This window comes from Dioscorea cayenensis, chromosome 19 (assembly GCF_009730915.1).
Source record: "Dioscorea cayenensis subsp. rotundata cultivar TDr96_F1 chromosome 19, TDr96_F1_v2_PseudoChromosome.rev07_lg8_w22 25.fasta, whole genome shotgun sequence".
Taxonomy (NCBI): domain Eukaryota; kingdom Viridiplantae; phylum Streptophyta; class Magnoliopsida; order Dioscoreales; family Dioscoreaceae; genus Dioscorea; species Dioscorea cayenensis.
The window spans coordinates 26580158-26603853 of record NC_052489.1 but is presented as its reverse complement, the minus strand read 5'-3'; the positions used below and the strand labels follow the sequence as shown (position 1 = coordinate 26603853).

Genomic DNA, 23696 nt, shown 5'->3' with positions numbered 1-23696 from the left:
CCAACAGTGGACGACGGGAAGCAATTATGCGAGCTTTTCGACTTGGGTAAAAAGAAAGTTTTCACGTATTACGTGATCAGGGGAGGATTCTCTAGAGGAGGAGGTCTGAAACATCCTTTAAGACGGGTTGATATTTATCACTCGAGACTTTTTGTTACCGCTTAAGAACATTACGCCGACATACAACCATGTCGCTCGGGTTTAACTACCAAGATCTTCGCTAAGTCCCACTCACGATACATCGATTAATAGTCGCTTTTTCATGAATGTGTTTGTTTAACCTTTTGTATGTCATGCGTGTTCAAGTTGATGCGCATGTTATGCAACCGCTGCGAGCATTCGAACGTACATGACACTTGTTTCGCTATACTGAGGGTCGAGTCGTGAGTGTCCAAAAGTCCTTGTAAATGTTGTAAATGTTGTAAATGTTGTAAAATGTTTTTGTAAATGTTTTTGTAAATATCGTAAACGAATGTTTTTATTTGAATGTGAACTTCGAAATTTAAATAGAGACCTAGTAAAAACAATGTGGGAAACAAAAAGAACGCTCATTGTAAACAATAGAAAAAAAGTTAAACAATACGATCATACTTTTTTAAACAATGACAACGGTGTTTAAGAAAATACGTGAAAGATGTTTAATCAGATGACCCAGAGGTACCCATCTTCAACGCGATGTCAAATGAAAGCATTCAATTTAAACAATAACATATATTTTAAACATGAAGTCACTATATTTAAACGCTTTTACTGTATTATTTACATGATATAGACTTTTATTTAAACCTGTAATCGTTATGTTAAACACTATGTATCCGCTTTAAACATAAAAAAACTCGACGAGTTAAACAGATACTCATGTCGAGCGATGATAATACGCCTTCATCGCGACAAATGGCATATTTTTTTCCTTTTTGCGCCTTCCGATGGAGGGAAAAAAATACCGCCCAATCACATCACGTCTAGTCTAACCTCTATGCACTTTTTGGTCTTTATCGCGACAGTGATATATATATATATATATATGCACTTTTCTTGTTTGTCTATCTGACTGTTGTTTGTTGTTTCCATCTTCTTCTTCTTCTTCGGCTTATTTTTGTTCTTCATTTCATTTGAATTGTACGATTTGGTTTTCGGCCGATATATTATGGAGAGTTTTTTTGTGGTATTGCTAGATTCAACGGGGAGGGAAGAGTGCTAATGTTCACTACTCGCACTTCTTGGGAGTTGGTGTTAGTGAGATATACGAGCGATGGGGTCTCAAGTTTCTCTCGTCGGGGTTAAGTTCATCACACCAAATGGATATAAAACGGCTTTCGCCTAATAGAAAACGATGTCGACTTCCAAATGGATGTGTCACGTGCACTCCATCTTCAAATGTGTCAGAGTTGATCTTGTCGTCGAGACGTAAAAATGTGCCATTGTCGAATCTCTAACGAAAACGAGTTTTACTCGTCAGAAGTTCCTTCTCTTTTAATTGTTCCAGCTTGTCCGGGGCCATTAGTGTTTAAATATGTCCGTCAACTGGGTTAAAAATATCTGTACTAGTCGCTTACGTTATTAGTTAACCCGCTTAAGTATTTAATTTAACGCTTTAAATATTGTCATTATCACTTAAACATTATATTCTCCGCTAACATATTGATCTTTTCATTCGATCGAAGTGTCATAGTGAATTCGATTCTGCGAGTGCTCCAGCTCATCCCCATGGCGACCCTCGACGGCGTGGATGTCTTCCTTCCTCGCCGATCATTCTCAGCGTCACTATCGATATTGGACAACGCTTAGACGGTGTCGAACATTTCGTGGGATGTAATTCGAAATCATGCAATCAAAAAGAAATTTTGACTTCAAATTCATAACAATCGAAAAACATCGGGCGATCGTGGAATGCGCCGATGGTTGTCATCAGCGCCTTCACGCATCAAAAGAGTATAACAAAAAAACTTTCGTAATCAAGACAATCAACCCGTCACACACTTGCGGTGGTGGCATAGGTTCAGCGCCGCATCCGAAAAGCGTCCAAAAACGGGTTAGCGCACGAGTGATTCGTAAGCTCAAGGACCGCCCCTCAGACAAGGCCATCGACATTCGTAAGGACATGTTCGGGAACATGGTGTCCACATACCATACAAGCGTGCTTGGTTGGGAAAAAGAGCATGCCCGGGTGGTCCTCGACGGTAGTGACATCTACGACCACGATCGCTTTGCTTTTGGTATGTGGATAAGGTGGTCGAGACAAATCCCTAGCAGCTAAGCGATCGTGGAAAGAGACGGTGATCATTTTAAACGTGCATTCTTTTCGTTCAGAGCGTGTAATGTGGGATTCAAGAGGGCTTGCAGGCCGCTGCTGTTTCTCGATGGTACACACCTCCCGAAAAAAATATCGAGGTACACTCATCGGGCGCCACAGGGGAAAGATGGAAACAATGGTTTTTTCCACGTCGCCTTTGGTATAGTCGACAACGAGACCGATGCCAATTGGACTTGGTTCATATCTAAGTTAGGCGATGCCTTATACGAGGATGGAGATTATCATGAGATAATTACCTTCGTGTCGGACAAGTCCAAGGGCCTCGTGAGCGAATTGCGAGAGTCTTCCCTTCGTCGCCACACGCATACCGCCTTCGACATTTGGAGGCCAATTTTACGAAAAGCCAATGTCGACTTGGGAAGTCATTGAGGAGGAGTGCTCGGTCTATATGCTTTCCGCGATTGCGTGGGCATCCACGGCTAAAGATTTCGACGATACCGCTGAATGAATCGCATACCACATCACCCAAGCTCATCACCGGGTTGATTAATAAATCGGATATGGCACACTCGGGTCGAATTATCTCGCTCGGGAGGTGATCGTTGGGGTGAGATGTATTCAAACGTCGCGAGTCGCTCAATGCTTGGATCAAGGAAGCACGCCATTTACCGCGATGAAAAATGGTCGACTCCATAAGGTCTCATGAATGTTGGTTTCACTTAACATTTAGTGTCACCCTTTAAACATTCTCAATCTTTGTTTAATTACACTTATCTCGACTTTAAATATTAATCCTTACGCTTTAAATATTTACAATAATGTTCAAACATGTTTACTAATTATTTAACCATCAATCGCCTTTTGTTTAACCTTATTTGCCGTGTTCAAGTTGATGCGCATGTTATGTAAACCGCGTGAGCAAGCTGAACAAATGGGAGACCCTACTTATGCCCTGTACATACATTCAAGGTAGAGATCATTGTTGAGGACGACCCGAAATCTTCGTGGTTGGTCATAGTGTCGATGATCGCTACTGAGTGATCGACCAGCCAGAAGAACTCCGTAGATCTCGCCATCGTAACTCTGTTCATGCTCGAAAGTGGCAAGTTTATGGTATCCTCGCGAAACACGCTAGCAGAAGAATAACGCAGTATGACACCAACGACATCGATTTATTAGCTGGGTACTTCACCGTCGACAATTACAAACCTGGCGCATAAGGAAGCTATATTCCCCATACTCGACGACGACGGTCCCTTCGAGACGGATATCGCGAGCTTCGCTCATGCGATCGCCGTGACGAGAAGGCGACCCTAGGCGGCCTAGACGAAAGAGGATCGAGTCGCAAGCGCTTGATGGCCGCGAAGTTACATTGCAGACCCTGGCCGCCATGGATCCGGTCACAATCGACGATCTTACAATGAAACTGTCGCCAACTAGGCATTGTAAATAAGCCGACGATGACAGGGAAACATTGTGTATTGATGGGCAACTTTCCATATTTAAACAAAGACATTGTTATTTTAAACGGATACACTGTAATTTGAAATATTTCAACTGATACTTAAACGATATATAGTATATTTAAACAATGAAAGTGAAATGTACACAATTAGAACGTAAATTAAATAATGAAATGAAACTGAATGGAATTTAACCTGCTTTACAATTCAAAACAAACAAAATTTACATTAAGATATACAAGTCATGCTCTTCGAACACGAAAACAATGAATTGAATTTGTCCGATTTACATTCGAAAACAAAATCGACATTCGGATATACTGAGACATGTTCTTCAAAAACAAAAATTTAACCCGCTGCGACGACCCCTTTGTCATGGACGCCCACCGCCTCCCTCCTTAAGTACGGGTAACATACCTTAACTCGAGGTAAGGAACGCCCTCGTCTGCGGTAGCCGTAATTTCTCACCCCAAAGTAATTGCTCGATAAACCGCATGACGTAGACGGCGCAATCGACGCTTCCTTGTTTTTGGCGTGGGGTTTCTATGTCATGCACGAGTGGGTACTTTCGTCATGCAGACTCATGAACTCCATATCGACACAAATGTCGAATAGATTCCGCTGTCGAGATATGCAAGTCGAGATTAGAATACCGACTTAAATACCACACAGATATTAATCGGACATAATTAAAGAACTTACCATGTCCAACGCGTCCCTTATCGCACTCCTGACACGAAGAATAATGCCTCGTATTCTTGCTTTATCATTGTCTGTGACTGACATACATGGAAGTGGCCATTCATGATTATCGGGAGGATGACAATTTGAACTTTCATGCAGCTTGTACACAACATCCCCCGATCATAGTCATAATTGTGTCATAGTGCCATCCCGCTTTGACATAAACAGATAAGCTGGTCCGGTGATGAGCGCGCTTCAGTAAGGATATGGTTCTTTCGCTCACCCACTTTTGTATTATGCATACGAAAGCGTCCCATTACATCATCAGTGACCATCTCCTTCCCCTCAAGCATGTATAATTTGTCGCGGTGGTGCTAAGCATGGGTCATTCTTCCACACGATGTCTGAGGTTAAACGATAATGAGATATAATAAGACCATATCAGAAAATATTTAAATGATATTATCAATCGTTACATGATATTATATATAATTAAACGTTAAGTAGACAAATTAAATGATAACATAAAAGGTATTAAACACTATTAGGTAATAGTTAAACACTATAATAAAACCTTTAAACAATATCATAAAAACTTTACACTTACTCGCGTCCATAGAGCGACTGAGGAAGATCCTCATCAACTCCTCGCTCATATTTGTTAAGACGACTCAGCCAACCCATTTCTTCTTCTTCGAATAAAAGCTTTCCGAGCCATCCGGGTCCAATTTTTGATCGGCCTCGATCATCTCCTCGTTGCTCGGTCGAGGTCTTCGCAGAAGATCTTCCTTCGACGCGGGACGATGGCGACAAAGATCAACCCGCAGACACATCCTTACATGGTTGTTCTTGTCGTGGGATTGTGTCCGGCTCGATGCGGGACGATCGGCGACAAAGATCAACCGCGCATACATCCTTACATGGTTCTTGTTGTGGTGGGATCGTGTCCTCGCTTGGTCGCAGATCGTCTGCCACCAAGAACGGATTCGACGATCTTCTCAACCGTGGCCATGACAACAACATCATCGGGAGACACACCCTTAACTCTGTTCTCGATCTTCGTGGATTGTGTCCATCTTTGACGCCGCTATCTCGAGCAAATGGCCCACCGGTCGAGGATTTCATCGAGAAGAGAGTCAACAACCTTCTCAACAATGCAAGAACGCCACATCATCTACGATGTCCTTCTCAACAACAAAGATCGCCACCGATGGTGTCACATCTGCTTCATCGTCACCGCGGTGGAGACAGAGGCAGATTGTTCTACTCTTTTTCGCAAGTCTCTTCGAATGTGGCCACCTTGAACGACCTTCCCCGATGATGTCGTCGTCGTCAAAATTCGACGCCTCGCTCGTCCTCGGTGCTTCAATTCTTTCGAGGGACGGCGCAAATGGTCGCGAACGCCCTTCCAGCGCCTCAACACGAGCGCATGCCGAGGAAACTCGGTCATCAATATCCCGCATGCCCTCAGATAAGAGTAGCGCGACATCTTCGCCTAATGTCACCGTGGGGCCGCCACGGCCGGAGGGGCCGCCATGGCTCGGGGCACGCCATAATCGGGGACTCGCTGCTGTCGTGGTAGAGGGGTTGTTGCAGAACCGCCGTGGTAGGAGGGCTTCTCCGGCTGAGGAATGCGTGCGCACGGTGGGTCGGAAGTAGGTCGCCCTCTCATCCCGCCTTCGAGCAAGTGGTTCCCGGAGCAACGGCATCCATCCGCCGGTTGGCCCCAACAAATATTTCTTCTTCAAAGATTCGCTGAACCATCTCAGAAACTAACATATGTAAACCAAACAATTTCAGCGAAATCATTCATTTTAAACTATAAAAACTATATTTAAACAGAGTGTTTATATATTTAAACGTTATAGAATATAATTAAACGGAGAACAAAATATTTAAACTAGTATGAATAAGTTTTAAACGGTAAATACTAAAGTTAAACGCTAAATAAAATGTTTAAACATTAAAGACTTATGTTAAACATCGTCCATGATTTATTACCTCTTTTCCATCGAGCGATGATAAGCTTTCGTTTCTCACCGTCGCTTGCTCCCGTAAGTACTTTCACAAGAGTAGCAAAGATCTTTGGGATCTTGCCGAAACGGACTTTCTTCCCTCGTCTTGCCACGTAGAAAACCGACGCGTTAAGCCGACCGAGCAAACCCTTAATGTACTCATGTGTTTGTCTTCTTCCCCGACAGATCTATCTTGCACTCGAGGACGGTCGTGGAATATCCTCCATAAGCCACTTAGCGCCGCTCGCGCCCACGCGTATCGCCCCACGTCGGTAGATCATCGACGTAATTAACGATCCAGCTCGAACCGAGCATGATGTATTTGGGAAAAAGGACCGTCCCATGAGGTACACCATCGAGTTTGACAAAATTATCTTCTTCTCCCTCCGTCGAACAAGTCTGCACCGTGAGTGCTCTTGATGGAGTCTTTCGTGCTCTCGTAGGTCTTTGATAGATACCGCCCTTCGAACGCGACCGGGTTTTTTTCTTCCGAAGACCACTGCGCCGCCATCGCAACGCAGCACTCAAGAACGAGGGCCACATCTCGAGGTCTCGAAACTCAGCAGGGCTTTTCCCCGATCCTTAATTTATTGCGCAACCATCGCATCTTTGCAAAAGAGAATCAAGAAGGGCCCTCTCTTGGTATATAGCTTCCAGCTCAGTGAACGCTGCAAACGATGTCCTTCGAATAATCTCCCAGTGTCGAGGAGTCATGTTATCTTTCAATTCAGCCTAAAAGTCTCCACAACCGCTGTCAAATAGCATCGCCCATTAACTAGGTTGACCGCCATAATCACAAGCCTCGCGATAATAACAACACATTCAACATGCAGATTGACAAAAAGTTTAAGCGGAAATATAAGGTTTTAAACCGTAGAACTCTCGCTTATTAAACGTAGATATAAAATGTTAAACAGAGACCCATTTTGTTAAACAGAGACGAGAATATTTAAACAGGGACAACAAATGTTAAAACTGTAACATCTCATTTCTTAAACGTCAACCTCATTTTAGTAAAATCGCAACCATATCAAACGAAACGGAAATGTACATTATAAATATTACACTAAAATCATAACAATCGAAAAACTATTTTCGATAGTGTATACATACTGAAAACGCAAAACAAAACAAAACCCTAGTCGAGAAATCTCCCTCGCAGACTAACAAAAACCCCAGATGAGAAATCCCCTCGCAGACTTCAATATCTTCCAACAAAAACAGAGCACAAAACAAAACCGAAAAATCTTTCTTTGTAATGTAACAGCTTAACATAAAAACCATACTCAATACCTTAGATTGCAGAATCGATGAAATGCCAACTAGTTACATGGGGACTTCTCCTTCGAGATACTGCGTGGAAAGGGAAAAGTCGATGAAATGCCAATTACAGAGGCTTTCAGCAGTAGAGACAACTTCGAGACGACTCGAAATGGAAAAAGTCAAGACGTGAGTTGAGAAAAAGCAATTAAACGGCTCCAATAAATTGCCTCTCTGGTTAGCTTCCTACTGAAAAACCCCCACTTCCTCTCAAATCGCCGAGATGGGTCAGCACCACGACTCCCCCATGCAAGGGCATTTTCGTCCAAAAAAATTTGAAACTCACTCCGCTCACATCCGCTATGCGGGTTTGGGGGTTTGAAAAAAACATAGACTTTTAAAAAGGAGGGGTTTTGGGGATCGCAAAAACTAAAGTCTGCTTTTTGCAATTTTTACAAACTTAAAGGGTTTTTTTGGCAATTTCCACTAATAAATTATTATAATTAATGAAAATATATTTTGAATTTAATGTCAATTTCAATGAATATTTTCAAAATTAAAATTATATATTTTTACCAATAATGAAAAGTTATCATTTACTTTGTAAAAAAAAAAAAATCGTTCTCATTTACGTGGATATTATTTACTGGAATATGATGGAATGATGCTTCCGTTAATTTTAATTAAAGTGCAAAAGTTTCAATTCCAATCAAATAAAAAACTCTTATTATAATTGTTGTTGTTAGGAAATTATTTACTTGTATTTTATAAAATTAAAAATTTGTATATATCCATATTTGCATATAAACTCTTTAAAAATCTCTAAAAGAAAATTAATAATAATGTTTGCATGTAATCATATTATTTACGTGGGGAAAAGAAAGCAAAAGGCAACATTAAATTTTTGGATTTCATAGAAGTGAAAAAAATAAAAATAAAAATAAAATGAATATTTAAGACTTATGTTTGAAATGCTACTCCCTCCAACCTTATTATGTGTCGTCTGTCTATTGACTCTATTTACAAAATTTATAAAGTATTAAATAATTTTTTTCAATTGGCACAATTTGAAAAGAACTAATAAAAGTTATAATTAAAATAAAAAGAAATTAATTGAATTTTAATAAACTTTTAAATAAGGCTAATTTTAAAAAATTGGGATAATTTTTTATAATTTTAAAATAATTAACTATTTTAACTGATTTTTTTAATCAATATAAAAATAATTTACTAATATTCATATATGTAAAAATTTTAAAATTTATAAAATATATGTAAATATAATTACTTTTGGGAAACATTTACAATATTTCATACACATAATTACATAAAATTTTTTTTAGACAAATGAACAACAAACACCCCTCCCCCATTTAAAAACAAATCACCAACGAGTGCATGAAACATAATTGCAAAATTAACAACACATTTTTGTTTTACCTAAGTTTTGAAGTTTAATTTTAAATTCTCCCTAATATAAATACCCAATATAAAAAGTTTAATATTAATAGACCAAAACACCATTGGTTAATTACATAAAAAAAAAAATTATAAAATTATTGAAAACCTTCATGATGATTACATTTACATCTCATTTATTTTCTTGAACCACACCTTGTTTCTTCAACCAAAATTGAAGACCAAAAATAATGGAGATGCCACTTCGATCTCCCCAACTCCTCATAAATCACACTTGCAATTACAAATGAAAACCTCATGGAAACGTGACTTAACTAGTCTATTTCCCACCACTCCGTTTATTTACCTACCATGCCTTCTATCATTTCAATATTAATTAATTAACTAAAACCCTACAATAAACCAACAAGAATCCTCGGTCAATACACATGCCAGACTTTAAGATTAGTGTCCATTGATTGCAAACAAGACATCCTACTCAAACAAACAACTTGATTCTTCTGGTTTGCCTTGTATTATATGTATATATATTTTACATAAATAAACATGAAGAAAAAAACACAACACAGATAGATAGATAGATAGATAGATAGATAGATAGATAGATAGATATAGAGGAGTTTAAAAGGTAAGGCAAAAACAGGCAGGGGATTGAGGGGATTGAGCTTACAACATATCATGAACATTTGGTTACAGGGATGAACTGTGAGCCAGATCTTAACCACACTGTAGACCGTGTCCTCTTAGACTCTAAAAAGAGAAGTTCAGTCTGATCTGATGAATTTGTTAAAACTACCAACCTTTCATACTCCAGCTTCTGAATTACTATGCCATTCAGTACTAGTTCTGAGCTGAAAACTTCCATTCCTGCATTAAGTTTAGAAGACAACGACTGTTTGATTTGGCATCTGGGGTTATATATATATAATTGGTTTTGTAGTTAAAGAATAAGGTGGTAATTACCTTTTTCAAGTAAAGGTATGCACGTCGGGTAATCTTCTTCACAGGAGAGGACCAAGAGATCATCTAGTAGTTTGTCATCCTTTATCGTGTTTCTCCCGATCCTCTCTATTGGCTACACTTAAAATATGGGATTGTTAGGCATGAATATAGGCGTGAAGTAAACTAGAACTGATCGAGTGTTTGAAGCTATGCAAGAAAAAAAAAAATAGATTCAAATGTCATCAAAAGGTTTCCTATATTAAAGCTACTGTGAATGGGGAAATATACAACTTGAAGTAACATCAACAATCTTCTGATAAAAAAATGCATTGCCGGATTTTAAGCCAAGAATTCATGTTGACTTTCATTAAATCACAAATTCTTCTTTGGAAGATTTCACAAAATCTAAAACTATAGAGCATAACTGTAATAATTAAGAGACTGACCATGAGAACTTGAACAAAAATATTTGAGCTAGAAGCAAATTGAAGTAGCGGAATAGCAAAACCAATAGCATCAACACACAAGTTATGGGAATAAACAAATTTAAAATAAACACCAACACAATGACACCTACTGATGATTTTAACTAAGTGCTGAAAACATGACTAATGAGGATATAAATTTAGCAAACCTACCAACTGGAAAAACAAACACAACTAACAGCAACAACATTCTACCTAGAAATTTGTAAGAACATAAAAATCAAGCACAAAGTGCAGAAAAGGCAATTAAAAGTTTTATGCTATGTAGTCTAAAATATTGCATCGAACAATACCAGGCCTTGAGCTGCTTTAACCAAGCTTGCAACAACTTCTCGGCTAGGTTTTACATTTGGTGTTATAAACACTCTTTTCCCCTAGAAAAAATAGAGAGTTATCAGCAATGTCATAGTAAAAAATGCTCCTACCTATAATCTACGTAGATGCATCAAGCAACTGATAAATACCTGCAAGAGTGGGCTTTGGCATGAACGCGCCAAAGAGACAGGCATGATGAAGCCAATTTCTTTTTCCTTTTTAAAATCCCTCAATATATAATTTTTCTCGTCAATAAAACAGCTTGCCTGTCCACAACTTTCAAGCCACATATAGGTCACCACAGGTTTACCCAGAGCTATTGCTTCAAGCATGTTCCTTGTACGTACAAACTTATCCGTGACAAAGTGTGTTGCATCTGACATAGAGGATGCCAAGTGAGCCCCCAAGCGTGCCAAGATCTAGTTAATAAAACCAACATAAGAACAGATCATGTAATTATTAATTAGAAAATTTTAATTTAAATCTTGAGGGTAAATAAAACCATAAAAATCAGCAACCTTCTTTTGCTGTTTAATTATATCCCCATCCAAATGATGGCTGAACAAGACATGAACACTGGCCATATCTTTTCTTCTACGTGAATGTTTCGAGATCTGGCTTGGGGTTGATGAAGTGGCATCTAATCTGGTAAGCTCTCTGGTAAGTGATAACATTGAGAATCCTTTCTTGCTTGAGATTCTTGAAGGGTCTTGAGCCATACAAACAGGGGAAACTGCATCTGCATCTTTTAGTGGTGATGTACAATTCAGGGCAGACAGTGAAACTTTTCCTTTGGGTGTGTGCGCTGATTTGGAACACTCTCCTCCATCTTTTGTATGGCAAATAGAAACCTCATCTTGCATTCCTAATGTTGCTTCTGTATTATTTGCCCTATCACTAGTGGCCACTATAGAGTCATCGTGAACAGCATCAGCTAACCCAGCTTCATTAAAAATTGCTTCCCTTTGGCGTCCAGTGACTTTCTTTTCTGGATGATGTTTGAATAAAGATGAATTCATAGATGACCTTGTCTTCACACCAGATACTCTGGATGATTTTTCAGTGTTAGGAGGTGTCGTATCAAAGTAGGATTTCTTGTGCATGAAAGCTGCTCTTCTCTTCTGAATTGCTAAATCACGGATTCCACAAACACTTTTGATGAAAATTTTTTTCCTTTGCCCTGTTGGTGGATTTACAATTGTTGCCAGCATATCGATGACAAGTGCTGATTGGTTCTTCAAACAAGGGTTATCTTTCAAGGCACCAGAACCTGAAATACTATGGCAAGTTCTCCTCCTTTTGGGGCAATGAAACACATCTTTAGCTGGAGATCTGATATTGGAGTCCTCCTCACGCAGCTTATTAACATCTAACCTGTTACAGTGACTAGTCAAATCTCGAATCATAGATCCAGGTCCATTTACAACAGGATTATCAATTATTTTCAAGGCCCTAGAAGCATCTCTGTCCAACACCCTATTTTCTACATTGAGAGATGCAGAAGATTCATTTCCATTGGCTAAGCTTCCTGTATTTGACTGCCCTTCTGGAGAAAGATTATGGACAACCCTGCTTACTTTTGAGTGACGTTTTAGAGGCACCCTTTTACATTCAGAACCCACTCCAACATTCTCTGAAACCCTCCTCTGGCGTAAGACTCTCTTTGGTGGCACTTCAATCACTGTGTCATGGCTAGATTTTTCAGCAATACCAAATAATGGAAGGGCATCATCCTTTGAGCCAATAATTGACAAGTTTTGACCCAAGGCCTCCATGGCTTCGGCTGCCATTTGGGTATCAGGACCAACAGCATTCATAATTGCATCTTCACCGCCACCAGTTGCTTCCAATTGCTGCTCTAGATGCTTTGGACTTGATAGCTCATCTAAATACTTGTCAAGATTCTTCTTTACTTTAATGGAAACAAGTGCTTTATCATTTATTAGGGAATCGTTTAGTATCAGCTTTGAATCAGAAGCAAAGATTCTTGTCTCCAAGTTGTTTCGGGGGATTGAATCTTTATTCTCCACAACCCTATGCATTGCATCTTCAGTTGTTCCCAAACAAAGGCGTCGAGCCTTTGCAGGAACACTCTGTGATTTTTTTCGTTTGTCTTTCTTCTTGAAGAACAGGTCTTTTTTTCTGCGGAAAAAATCACCTCCTCCGTCATCCTCAAGGCTATCAACCCATTCAAAAATCCCTCTCTTTCCAACTGGACTTCTCAGATCAACTTTCTGAGCCAAAGATCGTGTCCCCTTCACACAAGAAATTGGAGTTAACTGCACTTTATGAGCATTTTCAGTGTTAACATCCTGAGATAATCCAATCTCATTAATCAACAAGAAGTTGTCCACAACATCCAATGCATTAGCCTGGGACTGTGATTCAGGTTCTTGTGAATGAACATAAGTCAATCCTGCATGCAAGTTGCCACCAATCGTTTGTTCTTCCTCTGGTGTCACCTCTTTAAAGGATTTCATTATGCTATTATCATCACTCCTACCCTTAGTTTCATCTCTTTCTTCAACTGTTTTAACATGGCAGGATATTAAATCAGCTGCAGCATTAGGTGAGCTATCAAATTCAAGAACCCGTTTACAAGACAGTCTGCTAACAAGATCTTCTTGCATTTGACTGGACTCACTGTCACTACAAGAGGAGTTTGGATTACTACCAGTTGTCTTAGGAGCGGCAATGCGAGCGGCAAGGGCAGAAGCCCGCAGAGATGCCGCTCGTACTGAAGTAAAATTCCTCCTGACAGGACCTACATAAGCAGTTGCAAAGGAAAACTTTGCATAAGCATGAAAAACATAGTTCCAGAATCTAGCACACATGATTTATTTAATTCATAGCAAAAAGCAACTCAAACATGGTGGGAAACAAAAAAGAAAATATTCTGACAGAAAATTCAGGAAGGTCACACACCATTAGACTTGCAAGAACCTCCATTTAGAAGTAATGAAGAAGAGATATGTGTCCCTGTAGCATGAAATCAACATCCCAGTTAAACAAATTGATGTCCATAAGAGAAACTGATAATCCAAAAATTAAAAAATAAAAATAAAACATTGAACAAGAAAATAACATTAAATAAATTTGCCATGTGTTGGCCCTCATATTCATTAGAACCACACACTAGCTATTTCATAAAACAAAATAGATACCAAACATCTACAAAAGGTCCTGTTTAATGACAACAAACAAACTGGCATGACACAACAGCAAAATATGAAAAGAACATCAAGAAAGACATAATTGGAAACAAAACGTTATATGTTGAAACTGTTAGCAAAACCCAAGAGACACGCTTGAGCATTGTTGTGGCATCAAAAGTTAAATGTGTTCATGAAAATCAATATATCTACAAAATGAATAAAATAAATAAATAAAACGCGCACTCACACAAGCAGAGGAGGCAAAAAAGGAACCTTTGCAGCCCTCATCATCAGTGGAAGCATCTGAATCCACAGGAGGTTCCTTCTTCTCTGAAATCATACCATCAACACCAAGCTTGGTCTCTCCTCCACAATGGCTAGTGCCATCATCCAATAAACCCTCGCTATCACTCTGCACAACAGTTCTCTCCGTTCCTATATCGTCTTGGTCACCATCGTCGATCAATTGGGTCTTACCCCAGTCACAAATCCCCAGATCATCAAAATCCGGATCATCAAGCGCCTGAGTCTCGCCAAATAGATGACGATCCATCAACCGGCCGCCATCAACTGCGTCATCGAGACAAGCCAGGGGTTTTAGTGATTCAAGAATCAATAATTAAAGGGAAAAATTATCAAGAAAGCAAACAAGAAAGGAAAAAAGAAGAGATCTTTGTAGTTTACGCACCGGATCGAGGGGAATCGAGGGGCTGGGTTTCCTCGAAATCAGCGGGGAGGGAGGGCATTGTGTGATGATCGGGGGGTTTTCAGAGATGGATTGGAGGGAAGGGATGAGATGGAGGGCGGCAGTGGACAGTGGGAGGGAGTGGGAAAAATTGGGGGCGGGATTCTGGAGGGAAAGACGGACAACTCCGCCAACTATTTGGGGTTTGCGGTTTAGAAATTTATATATATTGGAGTTATAATGAAAAAAGATAACCTCAACCGACACGGGCATTTGGTCTAGTGGTATGATTCTCGCTTAGGGTGCGAGAGGTCCCGAGTTCAATTCTCGGAATGCCCCCTAATAAGATTTTTAATTTTCTAAATTATGAAAAAAAAAATTCATTTGGGTCTGACCGGATATCCATAGAAATCCTTGACCCCCATTACTTTTCAAAAAATTTATAATAAGTATATATATTTGATATACATATAAATTAACCATATATTTTTTAATAATGTGGATCCATAAGCTTTTTAAAAACTAATAAGTCTTTTAATAAACTAACATCTCATGTAGTGAAAATGAAAATCTGCATGCGTTAGTTAGCATTATCAAAAATATATTTATATATCTTACTTCGAAAATCCATCCAAAATAATTATAAAAAAAAAAATAATTTTATTATTTTAGTATTGTATAATAAAAAATTTATTTCATATGTATAATATATACATATATACACGAAATCTGAGTTCGTCACTGATTTGGGTTAATAATAACAATCCGAAATTAAGCAAACCACAAAAGCCAGAAAAACACTTGAAATGTCTTCAAGAATTTAAAGCCAACATATCCACAAACTGAGCTGAATCGCGATTGCAGTTAAAGATAATATGTAAGAAAGATGAGAAACATAAAGCCCAATATAGGCGCAAATATGTCAAATCACATAGTCCAAGACCCACGAAACCACCTCCTTGATATATAGCTAAATAGAGGGCATGGATGAGACATACAAGACCAGCTTTGCTTTACAAAGAGACTGAGCAGATGAGAATAATACAAGTTCCGCAGGCCTCTACCTGACGCTATTTCATTAAGCAAATGAACTAGAACATTTTAAGAAAAAAACAAGTCAAGAATGCAATCCATGTCATAAGCCCTGCCATTTCCTACCCCCAAAAATGTTTTCATGCTTGGCTGCTTCTCCTCTACCATGAATTTCCCTCCTGAGGAGAAGAGTTCAAAACATCTTCGCTTTGATGAATCAGCTTGGGAACAACAAAACATCCGGCACCGATGCAGGATCAAGTTCCCAGAAGCCTCCCAGCTTGCCACCCCGCTCTTGTGTCAACTTGAATGCGGGGATTCGATGAGAAAACCGCGCATATTCATTTGCCAATACCTCCATCTTATGCCAAGTACCATCCTTTCTCGCAGGTTTGAAGACTGCTCTATAACCCTCCACCTTTTCCAGCAGTAGGGCCTCCAATTGAGACCCAGTATGTCTATAGATTTCCACAACATCATATTCACAGTTCTCCAAGTCTTTGCGTGTCCACCCATTATGCCAATTTCTGTAAACAGCCCAGACCTGGCTGATGATTGGGTGGATAAAGAATTGATCCCTTCTCACTGCTGGTTTTGCATTAACCAAATGAGAGAAGGTGTCTGTTGAATCAAAGTCAACTGTGTCCCGTGTGAATTTGAACCTTCCACAGCCAATGGGTAGATCTTGTTCAGCCCACTGTTTCTCAACCTCATTCTGAGGGCAGCATTCAAGCCATGTAACATATACTCTGAATTTTTCGACCTCAACTTTGCTTATCCAGCCATAATATTTGGGATACTTGTCTACATCACTGTATAGAGCCCATACCTGACCACGCTCGAACTTGTCACATGATCTCTCTTCTTCAAAGCTGTGAAATTCTGAATCAGGATACTCATAGCAAGTGGGACTTGATGCTTCTGTGTCACAGACGTTTTGCTGTCCAGCAGCAGCAGCAGCAGCTTTAACGTTAGAGCCCTGATGATCAATGACAGTTTCCTCAGCAACCTGATGTTTGTGTGACATGGATTCACTTCCAACATGTATCCATGCCTCTGAAGCTGGATCCCTTTTTGAACTTCTCCAATGATGTCCCACGGTGTCAACTCCGTTCACATGCTCAGCATGATGATCTGTGCTTGTATTCGCCTGTCCCTGCATACCCTTTCCATTCAAGCCTGCAGAACAAGCAGCAACATTCTCTGCATGGTCACTCACACATTTTGTAACTGGTTGTTTCACTCCAAGAGTGGCAGTTTCAAGACTGATTGAAGGGGCAGTATGTCCAAAATCATTGGGCAAAGAAGCAGAATCAAGCTCAAGCAAGCCTTCCGGAATGCCTTCCCTTTCATTTCCAGTCATTCTGTAACAAGGGACCTTGTGTGAAAATCGTAGTATTTCATAATGTGGTATTTTGAGCATTCCGGTTCTGCTACCAGGAGCTTGCATAAACAAGCTAACAAACCCCTTTACTTTAAAAAGATGAATGACATTAATGTCATGACCTTCGACATAATCTGACAACACTTCTACCACCTCATACTGATATGTTCTGTGATTATCTGCATAAGAACTCCATCCAATATCCCACCCCTTGAATAGTGCCCAAACCTCCCCTTTTCTTGGATGTACCTTGTACGTATTTCTTTTCGTGCCCTTTTCACAGAAAATAAGATGAGAGAAAATCATCCTATCGTCAGTAGAATCTGACTTACCAAGTCGAAAGTTTCCACAAGAAACAGGCAGATTCTCACAAGACCAAGCAAGCTCTGATTCCCCAAAGGGAACATGCTCTAGCCAAGTGTAACATAACTTGAAGTTTTTGGTATCAACACTCCTAATCCGAGCATAATATCTAGGCATTCCATCCAAGTCATCATAGATAGCCCACATCTGATCAACTGAGAATTTGTCGGTACCTCTGTCCTTGTCAAAATCATAAAACTCTGGATCAGGGTAAGAAAAACTACCCAGATAAGGTGATGGTTCAGAGCTGAGATCAACAGTTGATCTGCTTCCAGCTTTTAGCATTCCCTCTTTCTCCTCAGCCCCATCTGTTTCTGTATCCATATGATCACCATTCAACTCATTCCCATTTTGGAACTTATCATGCGGAAGTGTGGTGTTCTGTTTGTTAGCATCCTTATCAGCAACAGTAGTTCCAATGCCACTGCTTTGTCCTCCGACCACATTGTCACGTCCTTCGTAGTATGTTTTACCAGATTGATTTGCATCACCTGATGTTCCACTCTTCTTTAACCTTTTCAAATCTGGAGATTTCACAAAGCTGCTAGCAGCATCATAATCATCATCAGCAGCAGCATCATCGTCATCCCCAGCATCATCATCATCAGCATCATCACTCTCCTCTTCATTGTACTTAACATTTTGTTTTTGCCTGCTAGATCTTCTTGGGTAACGACTAGTTGCCCCAGTATTCTGTCCAGATGTACATTTAACCTCCTCAATATCAGAGCTCTCAGTATCATCATCAGTGCTCTCGGAATCACTAGATTCTACTGCCATTTTTCTACTCCGCTTATGACTTGAATTTCCCACCGCTGGCTTCACCACTCTTTCCCTCTTCTTCACTTCCTCGAGCTCTACCTTTTCAAACCGAACCTCATTCCCAGTGTTCCCAGCTCTTGTATAACAATCTTTTCCATTGTTCATGGATCTACCACTAGCATCATTGATTTTTGATTTTGGCCGAGGATCTGATGCTGAAGTCCTCCCCACATTACCCTGGAACCCTGTATTGGGAGTAGGAATTCCAAAATTACTCCGCTGACCAAGGTTATTATGAGTATGCTGGCCCGAAAACTCCTGAGGAATTCCAGATTGTGCAGTATTTGCCCCAGAAGCTGCTGCTTGTGCATTTAAATCATAAGCAACATAAGGCTTCAAGCAATTTTGGCAACGTAAGGCTCTGTTTAATATACTCTTGTAATACTGGTACCTCATGCCACAATAAGGGCAAACAGTCCAGAATGTTTGCAAACCAGATGTTGTTGGCTGCTGCTGATTTAAGCCATTAGAACGCCCAGTGGTAGTATTTTGGACACTGTTTGCATATGCAGGTTGCTTCTTAACATATGATGTTCGGCTTGTCTGTTGAGAAGACTGCCGAGGAGGAACTGCGAGTCTGGAACTTCTTTTAAGGTCATGCTGAGAACGTTTTCCTTTGTCAGAGAGGGTCATATAGGCCTCCCCAATAAGTTTAAAGGCAGCTTCAGCACCAGGAAACTTGTTTTTATCAGGATGAAGTGAAAGAGCAAGTTTGCGATACTGTTTCTTGATTAATGATTCTTCAGCAGTTGGTTCAACTTTAAGTATCCCATACCAATCTGTCTCCCCATTCACCTTAACTGCAGCAGAACAATGAACTTCACAAACGGTTAACAACTGAGAGATGTTATCTAGATCTGCAAAGAGCTGCTGAGCCTTGAGAGCAATTTTGCGTGCTGCAACAAAATCTTTCTTTTGCATCTTGTCCTCTGCAATGCCTCTGGCTCTAATTGCCTCTTCCTTATTGCACTCCATTGCAATTAGTGTGATTTGATTTTACAAAATATAACTAGATACCCGGTGTTAGATGTGAAAACTCCTCAAAATAACACACCCTTTTTGCTCTTACAAGACAAAGCTGTGGCAAAAAAAATAAAAAACAACTGCTCAGAATCTCCTTCAAAACTAGATTGCTGCTTCAATATAAATAGCCACCCAAAACTTGCTAATCCTCAAAATAAACAGAAAAAACACCATGAGACAATATGTAGCAAGGCATTAAACAGAAAGGACAACCATAAGTAGTGATCATGATTAGATCACAATTTATAATGTGAGAAACTAAATATAATCTAAGTGTAATGGACCACATATCTTGGTGATCTGACAAAAGAAATCAAATGACTATAAGTCCAATTATCTTAATTTATCAAGCTTCAAGAGTCTAGAGTCATTCAATTCACTAAAAAAGTGAGGGCACAAAAATAATAACACAGTGCATCCAAATAAACCCAGCATCCATGAAAAACATACTGAATCATGTTTTTAGTGTATGTTCTTTTCTTTTGATGGAAAAAATGTTGTCAAACTAGCGCACAGGCCCTGCAGAGGGGAGAGGAGGGGAGGGGAGGGGGAGGGGTGGTTGTAGAGTCACTTCACTAAGAAAGCAAGGGCACAAGAATAATGACACAACAAACACATCCAAATATTCCAAGCATCCATGAATAAAGAAATACTGAACCATGTTTTTAGTGAGGACTGCATTTGAAGGCTCAAGATAATGTGAAAACGAATTCAATCTGCTTCCTAATGTGTCATATAAAAAATCTGATACACGCCAGTTCATTGCTAAACGCAATTCTATTGCATCTTGAATAATTGTTCTTCATGTTTCCCACTTACAGTCGAGTGATCAACAATCTCTACCTTCCCACAAGACACAGCGTAACCACATATGAAATAGAAAAAAAAAACACTTTTCTTATTCCAACATATATGGTTAAAGTTATGTTTATGATCATCCACATGCATTGCATCTTTGAAAACAATATGTACAAAATTCACAGCTACAAAATTCTTTTACAAAAAATAAAGCAGATTGGCATAATAAAATTGGGGATAGAAGATATTATTATTAAATTGAATCTCTTCATGATGTTTTTGTGCGTAGGTGTCAAACATCTGTCATGCCAGATAATGGTGCCATAATAGAAAATTAACCCATGGAGCGTATTTGGAAATAGAAGTGGAATACATGGTGATAGGAGAACAGTTTAGTTAAGAAACATTGCTGTATTCGTTCATATACGAGTCATGAAACATTCAAAGATTTCTTATGTTAGTATGTGACAAATAGTTCTTTATATTACTCCTGTAAATGCCCATCAATATAAAACCTGTCCGCATGACAAAATTACCCAGAAAGTTTTTTAAAGGTACATAGGTAGTTCACACAAATTGTTGATTAATGATTCACACCTTCCATATTGGAGATTATTTTTAAGCAGAAAAGGAACAATATGGTACTTTTCATCTGGAAACAGAAAAATTAGAAAGAGGATCATGGTAGACTGATAGGCCATTGACTTGAAGCAACAATCAGCATTCCAAGAATGAATTGAATGTTGGGATTTATAGTTAAGCCAGTTAATGAATTTTACCATAGGCAAATAAAAAAAAAAAATGATCATAGATATGATTGACATGTATGTATTGCATGAGTAAGGAGTCAAGGACTTAAATGCAGCAAAAATGAACACAAATTAAAACAAGATGAGAAAATTCAGGGAGAATGGATTCATTAGAAAGGCTCTGATAATGTACCTTTTCCACATGTTTTTCAGCACCACATGTATCTGCATGTTTCGTCTTGCAAGTAAGATAAGAATAGCAAAAACCCAATGATCTAGTTTTCGTCAATGATGCGTCCCCAATAGCATGTTTTATGTCCTGAAAAAGCAATTAGTATCCACCCATGATCAACATAAAACAAAAGGAAAGGCCACGGAATGCTCTATAAAAACCCTTCCCAATCATTGATCAAAACAACGAGTTCAACAATTTGGAACCATTAAAAACTTCACAGTCATCTTGACAAAAGAGCAAGAAAAGCATATAATACAAGCACCAACAAAGAAGAAAATATCACCTATGCCACTTGATTTGCAAGAGCCATTATGGAACGAAGAAAAAAGGCAGAGAATTTCAAAACCTGCCAAACAACAAGTTCAAAATCTTAAGAACCCAAATAACCAGACAAAATTTCACGCCCATTTCAAGCATCGATGAAAAAATGACGCAAACCTAAGCCCAACCGGTCATACAAAATTTCAACAAACCAAAAACAAAACAAAAGGACAAATCAAAGACACATGATAATAAAAAAGAACACAATCATGGAGGTCAAAATAATTCACCCAAATAATAATAATAACAACAACAATAATAAATATAAAAGAATCAACCCCCAAAACCCTAGCCCGCTTTGATTCTAATAAAAACCACACAAAAAACCCTCGATTCATGCATAACGAGCATTTCACACAAATGCCACATCAGGACCAGCACCACCACAGAGAAAACCCTCAAAAAGATCACCAAACCAACATAGCTCAAAATACCAAGACAAGCGAACAAAACCGGAATGAAATCACAAAACCGACAAAAGAAACAACAGGCGACACCGAGAAACATCGAAAACATCGATCGAAAGCCGCGACAAAGCCAAACCCTAAAAGGGTAGAAGAAGTCCACCCAAACCCTAGAACCACTGAACCAGAGACAAATAGGGAAAGAAAGGAAGACATGGATATACAACGACGTAGTGTGCTCACCGATCGCCGGCCATCAGTCGGCGTTCGGCTGTCGGAGGTCGGCAGACGCGCCTCTGGCGGAGCGAGCGAGAGCGAAAAAGGGCTTTGGAAGAGGAGCCGCGGAAGTGAAACAATACCACGTGCCCAGCGGGAAACGAAAAAAAGACTATAGTGGTTGGAAATGGGCTATTGGGCCTACGTTCTCAAAACACTAAACCCATCCTTCAAAAGCCCATTAGCCACCATTTTTTTTGTTTAGACCCTGAAAAAAGGCAAATTTACATATGCCTCTGTTTAAAAAAAAATAGCATTACTCACTTTCTGTTAATTATGGTTATTTTGCAAATCCTGGAGTAATTTTTTATGTTCTAACTAATTTTTTCATAAATAAATTGGGTTAATGTGTAATGATTTTTAATGAAGAAATTATGGGGGTTTTTTAATTAAAATTAGAGGTATTTAAAATGACCTCTTTTTTTCATTTATAAAAGGGTAAAATAATTATTTACATAATGTAAAACTTCATTGCTGGATATTAGGATGTTGAGTTAAACTTATATGCATAACTCACAATGCACGTAGTGAGTTTGTCAACCCTCAATTTATGGTTTTTAGGCCTCTGGAAATTGGGGCCCTCATCTAAATTTAAATCAATATAATTTTGAAAATTTTATCACTATGATTATAATAATAAGTATGTGCTGGGTAAGTAATAACTTCTAAATTTAATTTGTAGCCTTATTATTAACTTTAAATTTTTAAAAGTTTTAAAATCTTATCCTTAAAATCATAATAATTATTTGTTATATAATTAATTAATATTTAATATTTTTTATTTAATACTACAATATTTTCAAATTTTCCATCAGCTAGTTTTTTAAAATAAAAACTAATAAACTAAGTTAATTTTTTACTATATATTATAATTAATTTTGTTTTTCTCCCAACAAACAAATCTATTTCCAAAACAAATGTAGTTTGAATACATAATTAATTCTCTTCTTCTCCCAACAAACAAATTTATTAAAAAAATGCAGCTTCAATATTTTTTTAATATTTTTTTTATTAATTAATTAGAATAAATTTTATATTTGGGCTTTAGGCCTTTATAAACCTTGAGCCACCCCTGGTTTTTAAGACCCATAGCAATCAAAACTTTTTTTTTATATGAAAAAATTGATGAACCACATATATGTATAAGACTCATATCAACTCACTCTCAAACATGCCCGAGTGAGCTCCAACAAGTTCACATAAGGTCGATGCCCATACTCTACCGTGGTGGTGAGCTAGCCAAATAAGACCATTAAAAAAAAAAGCTTTTTTAATCATATTTTAGTAGTAATTAGCAAATTTAAAGAATTGCATGGTAATAGACAAGGGAAAGGAAAACCCGTTAAGAGATCAATTTTAAAATTACTAAAGACCTCTAAAAGTCATATATGCCGGGCAAATTTGAATCTCCACCAATATTGAACCACACAATCTTTGATTTTATTCTGATATATTTTTTGCTTCACTCTTTCGCTCTCTTTTATTTTATTTTTATTTTTAATTTTTTTTAGTTGGATGTACCACTTCAATTAAAACAAAAAAAACACAGCAACCAACCTCTACTAACCAAGAGTGGAGGACGGAACAAATTTCGCTCTCTTATACTCTATTT

General features: G+C 38.6%; 2 protein-coding genes and 1 non-coding gene across 4 annotated transcripts; 1 reads left to right on the top strand and 2 right to left on the bottom strand.

Moving 5' to 3' along the window:
- Window positions 1-9549: 9549 nt before the first annotated feature.
- LOC120249692 lies at window positions 9550-14854 on the bottom strand. Its single transcript, XM_039258289.1, has 8 exons — window positions 14681-14854; window positions 14266-14562; window positions 13763-13816; window positions 11356-13601; window positions 10987-11256; window positions 10816-10896; window positions 10059-10170; window positions 9550-9962 (listed from the first exon to the last, which is right to left on the bottom strand). Exons 1-8 carry the CDS (start codon window positions 14736-14738, stop codon window positions 9772-9774), a joined length of 3309 nt encoding a protein of 1102 aa, XP_039114223.1. The 5' UTR covers window positions 14739-14854; the 3' UTR covers window positions 9550-9771.
- Window positions 14855-14944: 90 nt separating this feature from the next.
- On the top strand, window positions 14945-15016 carry TRNAP-AGG. The gene has a single exon. It is a non-coding gene; the product is annotated as a tRNA-Pro (tRNA).
- A 539-nt stretch (window positions 15017-15555) lies between these two features.
- LOC120283912 lies at window positions 15556-22170 on the bottom strand. Of its 2 annotated transcripts, XM_039290713.1 has the most exons (4): window positions 22052-22170; window positions 21367-21429; window positions 21042-21167; window positions 15556-19356 (listed from the first exon to the last, which is right to left on the bottom strand). In XM_039290713.1, the coding sequence occupies exon 4, from the start codon at window positions 19251-19253 to the stop codon at window positions 15927-15929; it is 3327 nt and encodes a 1108-aa protein (XP_039146647.1). In that variant the 5' UTR covers window positions 19254-19356; window positions 21042-21167; window positions 21367-21429; window positions 22052-22170; the 3' UTR covers window positions 15556-15926. The 2 variants fall into 2 exon arrangements, with proteins under 2 accessions (XP_039146647.1, XP_039146648.1); XM_039290714.1 differs by lacking the exon at window positions 21367-21429 and having other exon boundaries at window positions 22052-22156.
- Between the last annotated feature and the right edge of the window lie 1526 nt (window positions 22171-23696).